The sequence below is a fragment of the Micromys minutus genome (assembly GCF_963924665.1).
Source record: "Micromys minutus genome assembly, chromosome: 10".
NCBI lineage: Eukaryota > Metazoa > Chordata > Mammalia > Rodentia > Muridae > Micromys > Micromys minutus.
Genome location: NC_137979.1, coordinates 48277914 through 48285856, shown reverse-complemented (window position 1 = coordinate 48285856; position 7943 = coordinate 48277914). Strand labels below are relative to the sequence as shown.

Below are 7943 nucleotides of genomic sequence, written 5' to 3'. Positions count from 1 at the left end.
TAAGCGCTTAGCTTCCTGAACATGGCCGCCACCGTAGCAGCTGCACCATCCTACTGCATTATAACGACGATAATCAATGAACTGCTAACTCTATTGCCATAAAGGAGAGAGCCCAACCTTATATAATTCTTTTTAATTGTTTTCTCACATTACAAGGGATTTTTTTTTCTTTTTGCTAAACTTATTCCACCATAAGTTATGTCGTTTAATTTCTCAAAGTGCTAATAATTTAATTGCTTCCTTCCTGCAGACAAAGTGTCTGAGCTGTCCTCCCTCCCCAGCACGGGAGATTATAAAACGGAGTTGGCAGGAATACCTAAGAGGGGCGTCTTTTTGGCGGTAGGATTTGATAGGAAGCAGCTTTCTCAGAAGTCAGTATGTGGGACTAGGAATTTGGCTTGGGACTTCAAAGAGGCAGGAGGCCCAGCTGAGCCAGCCCACTAGCTCCAGGGGGTTTATCCTAATCTCAGGGGAGGGAAAAGGAAGGCTGTGAGATCAGAGTGGTGGTGAGGTATAGCCCAGGGAGCTTGCATCACCCAGCTTCCAGTCTTAGAAGGATGTCAGGGAAGCTGGGGTCTGTCAGAACATCAAGGAATTAGACCAGATGGGGGGAAGGGGTGCTGATAGTGACATCTGTTAACAGCCAGTGATATGCACCTTGATCCCATCACTCACAGAGGCAGAGGCATGTGGTTCTCTGAGTTCAAGGCTAACCTGGTCTACAGGGGGAGTTCCAGGATAGCCAGGGCTACACAGAGGAACCCTGACTCAAAAACAAACAAACAAACAAAAAAATCCCAAACCCTGAACCACTCTAATGCATCTTGTTTTATCTTCACACACACACAGTGTTAGTGTTATCTGACAGTTGAGCAAACCCAGGCAAAGAAAGGTTAAGTCAAGCCAGGGAGGTAACTCCGTGGATAGAGGAATCTGAATGCAGGCCTAAGAGCCTAAGTTCAATCCCTGATCCCACAGTGGGAAAACCAGCTCCCAAGAGTTAACCTCTGACTTCTGCACACACACACACACACACACACACACACACACACCACAAATAAATATATTTTTTAAAATTTTAAAGAAAGAAAGTTAAGTCATGAGTGTGTTGTGGGTCATCCCGGCACTTGAGACAGAAGTAGGAACGCCAAGCATTTTTGGGCCAGCCTGGGCAGTAAGATTGAGACCTTATCTTAAAAGCCAAAAGGGCTCTTTCCTCTTCTCTCCCTCTCTCTGCACACACTCTTTCTTCCTCTCTCTTCCCCATCTCCTCTCTCTCCCCCTTCTCATGGAGAATTCCCTGACCCCCTTTCTTTGGGCCAGTGAACTCACCTGCCCAAGAGCAGTATCCCAGTAAGCCTCCATTAAAAAAAAAAAAAAAAAAAAAAAAAAAAAAAAGCAGGGGTGGGGGTGGGGGTGGGGGCCTGGGCTCAGTCAATAAAGTGGTTTGCCACGTAAGTCTGAGAATCTGGGTTCTGTAGTTAGGATCCGTGTAAAAGAGCAGCATGGCACACACTTGAAATCCCAGATCTGGGAAGATGGAGACTGGCTACAGAACCCTGGGATGCTCTGACTAGACAGACTGGCCTATTTAACCATCTCTAGGCCAGTGAGAGACCATATCCCAAATAACAAGACAGACGGTACCTGAAGAACAAACTGAGGATGTCCTCTGGCCTCCACACTTGTGTACACACCCGTACACCTGCACTTGCACACAGGCGTGCAATAACAGTTAAAAGGGAGGGAAGGAGGGAGGAAAGAAGGAAGGAAGACAAGTGACATAGCTTAGCCTCCAGAACCCAAATTTTCATCACCAACACAATCATGTCTTGGCCATCTGTCTGGGTTGAACGATGGTGTCAGATCTATGTGCCAAGAAGGGAAAGAGACAGGCCTGGGGACAATATCATGGAAGAGCTATTCTTGATGTTTCCAAGTCCCTCCTCCTGGTCCCTCCAGCCCAGGATCTGATCCCACAAGAGCTGCCCTTCCTACCCAGTGACTCCCAGAATCTACAGACCTTACACTACAAGATGCTCACATCCCTCAGCCCAACCCTCCCACCCCCCCCCCACTCCCATCAGCAACCCCAAGAATCACCACCCTTTGATTTCTTTTCTGACTCTTGCACCTTTACAACCACTGCTGCTGCTGTTTTTCAGGCCTGGAACTGTCCCCTTGTCACTGGTGTCATCTCTTCCAACCCACATGTCCTAACTGAAAAAACACCCTTCCCTGAATCCCAAAGTAGAGTCCCCCGTCACAGCTGCCCCAGCTTCTCCAGAACATCTGGAGCATGTCTTCCAGCTGTGGTCAGTGGGGCCTGCTGGAGGGCCGTCTCTCCGAAGTCCCCTCTTGTGACTTGGGAACATTTTGTAGTTTCTCTGGATATGTTGATTTGGGAATAAAAGATTAGCACATGTAAAACATTTAGTCTGGCACAGGACTGAGTGCTGAAAGAGAGCTTTGTTGTCATGACTGGCGTTCCGACTTCCTAACAGTACTGGCTGTCTAGCAGTTGCTCGATAAAGAAGTTACGTGAAGGGACTGGAGAGGTGACTTAGAGGTTAGGAGCACTGGCTGCTCTTCTGGACATTCAAGTCCCAGCATCCACAGGGTGGATCCCAACCATCTATGATTCTAGTTCCAGGGGATCTAATATCTGTGTGACCCACATTAGCGTGTGTGAAGATTTGGGTATAATCCCCAGCACCACAGAAGCGAGATGTGTACCCCAGTCTGAGCTACATGAGACCCTGTCTCAAAAAAAAAAACAAACAAAACAACTGCAGCCCATTCTGCACCCAGTCACTCTGTCCCTCCTCTAAGCTGAGAGCCGCAGGACCTTAAATCGCCAAGCTCTCCCCACCCACATCCCCACGGAGACTCCTAGTGCCAGCCGAACACATCCCTATCAATGACACCTCTGCACTAGTTCGTGGCCCAAAGTCACCATCCTTGGCAGAGACTGGCAGAGGCCAAGCGAGATGCTGGCACGCAGAACTGAGTGACTTCCTGAAATCCCGCTGCAGCTAAGCTCAGGGAACGGGGAGCTGCTTGCTCCAGAGGAGCAGCGCCTCTTCCGGGAGTGGGCGTGGCTTCCTCCACCCTCCAATTGACACGCCCATCCCCCCAGGTGGCCTCTGGTACCTCACACTTGAATTAGGAAAAATGTTATTAGTAAACATAATTCTGCCAGGCCCACCCACCTCCCTGACTAAACAGGAAGCACCTGGCAGGTAGAGGCCTGCTTTACATCCCTGTGGACAATCTTTCTCCCCTGGCACCCACTCCCTCAGTCCTCCACCCACAAGTATTCATTATACACTGATGTAGGTACCAAGTGCCCAAGCCGGAGGCCTGAGGCTCATCCTTTTTTTCTTTCTTTTTTTTCTTTTTTTTAGCATTCTAATAGTATGTGGTGGGGGGAGGGGCTGAGGTGTGCATATGTGGAGTCCAGAGGTTCACTGTCTGTCTCTATTGCTCTCCACCTTATTTTTTGAGACAGAGTCTCTCACTCAGCCTGGAATTCACCAACTGGCTAGACTGGTGAAGCACCCAGTGATTCTCCTCCCAAAAATGGGCTTAAAAGTGCTCCCTGGGGGGTCTGAGTTCAGGTCTTCATGCTTATTCAGCAAGTATTTTACCCACTTATCCCCTCTCCCTAACCCTGAGGCTCCTTCTCTTTAGGGCACTAGCTGCTAAATCTCCAACTAGAGCTCCTGACAAAAGCTTGCTTCACTGCCACCCACAGGACAGCAGAGGTCCAGCTGTGACTAGTAAGGAGAACCCAGGTGTGCATCTATGAAGAGAAATGACTCCTCTTCCTCTGAGGGACCCTAAGGGCTTTTACAGTCCCACTTACAGCTTCCTCCTCCCACTGAGGGTCTTACAACTCCCCTCTCCCACTAAGGACTTTTGTAGTCCTGCACCCTCCAGGAAGGAGTGATTCAACTTTATCTGGGCAGCCTCTGGAATGCAAGGGAATAACCTTATATGACCCAGGCAGGTGCCAAGCAGTACTCCTTCCCAGGGAGAAGCCTCTTATCTGGGCAGCCCTGGAATGGAGGGCATAGGTCCTGAGATGCAACCTTGGCAGCAGCTAATCAACTAAACCCACCAATGCCTACTCACCATCACTGTAGCCCATCCGTTACTAAGTGTATAAAACTATACTGATGAAGGGCTCAGGGTCACCTCTCCTCTGGATGTAGGCCACCCCAGTGCACTGGACTAATAAACCTTTTGCTTTTGCATCAATCCCCAATCTCTCGTCTCATTTATGGAAGCCTCAAATAACTAATACTCAGTTTGGGTCTTACACCTCTTGCCCTTACTAACAGTGTTTGGGGACCCATGAGGCAATCACAAGCTGGACCTGGAATCTCAGGGAGGATCCAGCTCAGGCTTCACTCAAGGAAATCCTACTGCCTGAGTTCTGGGACAATATCTTAAGCCACTGATACATATAAAGCTAGGGAGGGAGACCTGGAATTTTTCTCTCTGCTCTATAGATAGAAAAGTGAGAGATCACAAAGACAAGATGCCCTAGGGAATGCCTTAGACAGGCATCCCAAAGGTTTTCAAAGTCCTATCTCCTCCTTCCCTTCTTCCCTTCTGGGTCTTTGGTTCTAATGATATCTCCTTAGGCTAGAATAACTTGCCCCTGCCCCCACTCCAATCTGTTCTACCTCAACACGGAAGCCATTGCAACTTCCTCCAAAAGTTCTGTGTCCTTTCCGAGAAAGAGAAGTTCTTTCTGTTTCTCCACTTAGAGCACAAAAACTCAGTTCCCTTCCCTACCTCCCCAGCTGTAGTCAAGACTTAGGCTTCTGAAATCATATCCCTAGGGTTGGTAGGTTGACTGAGTCCCTTCCCAGCTGAGTGGCTTCGGGCAAGTTCCCTCCCTAATTCTTGTTTGTTTGGTTTGGTTTTTATAACCATTGAAAAATATAACTGGCAGAGTGGTACATGCCTTGTAATCCCAGCACTCTGGAGGCAGACACAGGAGGATCAAGAGTTGAAGCCAGTTTGAATATAAATGGCTCCCATGGGCTCATAGACTCAAGTGTTTAGTCACCAGGGAATGGGACTCTTTGAAAGGATTAGAAGGATTGGGAGGTGTAACCTTGTTGGAGAAAGTGTGTCACTGGGGGCGTGGCCTTTGAGGTTTCAAATGCCTATATGAGGTCCAGCATTTACCCCCCTACTCTCTGCCAGTTGATCAAGGTGTAGCTCTCAGTGTTTGCTCCAGCACCCACCTTCACGCCACCATGCTTCCTGCCATGATAATAGTGGACTGAACCTTTGAAACTGTAAGCCAGCCCCAGTTCGATGCTTTCCTTTACAAGGGTTGCCTTAGTCATGGTGCCCTTTCACAACAATAGAACCGTGACTGAGACAGCCACCAGTGCAACACAAGATACTGTCTCTAAAAACCTAAAGGAAAAAAGGACAAAGACAGGACTGGTGAGATGGCTCAGAAGTTAATTAAGATCACACTGCCTCAGAGGTCCTGAGTTCAATTCCCAGCAACCACATGGTGGCTCACAACCATCTATAATGGGATCCGATGCCCTCTTCTGGTGTGTCTGAAGACAACTACAGTGTACTAATACATGAAATAAATAAATAAACTAATAAATCTTTAAAAGAAGAGAGAGAGAGAGAGAGTTAGACAGAGCCTGAGGGATGACACCAAACATTGTTCTCTGGACCCCATGCTCACCCAGTGGCATTTGCCACTACAGCCAGTTCTGGGATTCTTGATTCCTTTATGCCAAAGTGCTCACAGTCCACGGCCATGTGTCGTTAAGGAAGAAGTTCCAGTTTGATCTGGAGATCCACAGTGGCCTGTATATGAGTCAGGCCATCTTAAGGTAGAGCCAAAAGAAACTGAACACCGCTGCCTTTGGGGAGGCACAGCAAAGATCAGACAATTTCAGTGGAAGTCCAATGAGACGGCTCAGCTACCGTGAACTCATATACACAAAATAAATAAATAGATATTGTTTTTTTTCCCATTTTAAAATTAACGTTTATTTGAAATTACTTTTCCACATGTATTTCAGGATCCTATACAATAACCCATGTAACCAATGTCCCAATACCAAAATTCTAACAGCAAGTTATACAATTGTTCTAGGTAATAAATAAAGGTTGTCCTTCAGTGATTAAGGGAATACTTAAGTTTCCGTAAATTTAACATAAAGATCACACTTTAAGTTTATAGGTTTAACATGTAAATTCAATACAACATGTCTTATAGGAATTACAAGTTTTTAATTTCTAAAAGGTGACTTAATTTTTAGGTTCAAAGTTCTCTTCAAAAGAAATGTCCCACATTTTTTCCTAGAGCTTCAAACTTTCTACATTCAACTATTCAACTGTTCCATGCCGCTCCAGACAAACCTGACATGACTGACCTAAAGTGTTATTTATCTTCCCCCAAAGCTTAAAGATCAGTTTGTCATAACCACAGACTTCTAATGTCTACTACAATATCCATCAGAAAAAGCTTTCAAAAGATGGTTTCTTTCCTCTCAGTAAGAAGTTGGCAAAGAAGCACATAGCATGGCGCTCCTTTGTACTCAAGATGTTCAAGTACTGAAAAGACAATCACACCTTTAGGAGTATAACAAAGGGTGCGAAACAGCAACATGACTGCCCATGAATAGATTAAAATAAAACAGGTTTTTGTTGTTGTTTTTTTTTTAAAAGGACTAGGAAGCAATGGAAACTTGGAAATCCAAAAATCAAAAAGAAGAAAAAGCAAAGTCCTTGGGCACAATCACTCCAGTATCAATAGCGTCTTGGGCTATAGGAACGGGATCTTGATCGTGATCTGTAGCGACTGTAGTAAGGAGAGGGCGACCTTCTTCTGTACCGGTAATCATAATCTTCATATCTATCATAGCCTCGATCATATCCTCTATCGTAGTAAGAATCTCGTCGCCTGCCACCGCCGCCACCACTACCACCACCACCACCTCCTCCTCCACCACCTCCACCGCCGCTATGAGTTGGTCTGCCCATGTAAATGCCTGGCGTAGGTGTGTGTGCTCTCTTGGTGATAGAATAATCCACGCGAATTCTTCTACCATCCAGCTCCATCCCATTTGCTCTTTCCATAGCCTCCTTAGAGTCCTCTATCCTCTCAAAATACACAAAAGCAAATCCACGTGACCTCCCAGTTCGCTGATCATAAACAACATTAACGCCACTCAGAGGTCCATATAGAGAAAACAATTCACGAAGATCTCTTTCTGTTGTATACAGACTGAGGCCAAATACTCCCAGGCAAGTGTTAGGATCTGGGTTTGCCCTGCTGCCAGTGTGCCTTCTGCGGTTAGACATTGGAGAGTGACTCCGGCTCCTCCGCCGCCTATACTCTGGTGTATAGGACCTACTTCGAGATCGTCGCCTATGAGAGTGCGACCTGGATCGTGTGTAGCGTCTGTGAGAATGCCTCCTTGACCTTGACCTGGATTTTGATCTTGATCGAGAATGGGATTCAGAATGTTTGGAAACCCTTGATGGACTACGAGATCCTGACCTGCTCTCTGATTTTACACGAGCAGGAGTTCCAGTTGGAGATTTTGACTGAGAGCGAGACTCTCTGCCCTCGAAGTTGTTCTCCTCTACATCACTCATGTTGGCCAGGTGCTCCCGAGAACTAAATAAGAGATATGTCTCGGCTCGGGGGCCGACGGCCTAGTCACCGCGCTGTTTGGACTGTGGGGAGGAAGAAGGCGACGGCTACAGCTGCCGGTGCGCTCCACTCCCACTAGCTCGCACGTTCAGGCAAAATCGATATTGTTTTTAAAAAGAAAAAAAAAGAAAAAAAAAGCAGAATCAAGGTAGGGTTTTATTAATTATTTATTTTATTTATACTGTACACTGTGGCTGTCTTCAGACACACCAGAAGAGGGCATCGGATC

General features: G+C 46.7%; 1 protein-coding gene across 2 annotated transcripts; it reads right to left on the bottom strand.

Moving 5' to 3' along the window:
* Window positions 1-6715: 6715 nt before the first annotated feature.
* On the bottom strand, window positions 6716-7657 carry LOC308425669 (transformer-2 protein homolog alpha-like). Of its 2 annotated transcripts, XM_080923108.1 has the most exons (2): window positions 7327-7657; window positions 6716-7137 (listed from the first exon to the last, which is right to left on the bottom strand). In XM_080923108.1, the coding sequence occupies exons 1-2, from the start codon at window positions 7654-7656 to the stop codon at window positions 6805-6807; spliced, it is 663 nt and encodes a 220-aa protein (XP_080779234.1). In that variant the 5' UTR covers window position 7657; the 3' UTR covers window positions 6716-6804. The 2 variants fall into 2 exon arrangements, with proteins under 2 accessions (XP_080779234.1, XP_080779233.1); XM_080923107.1 differs by having other exon boundaries at window positions 6716-7657.
* Window positions 7658-7943: the final 286 nt, after the last annotated feature.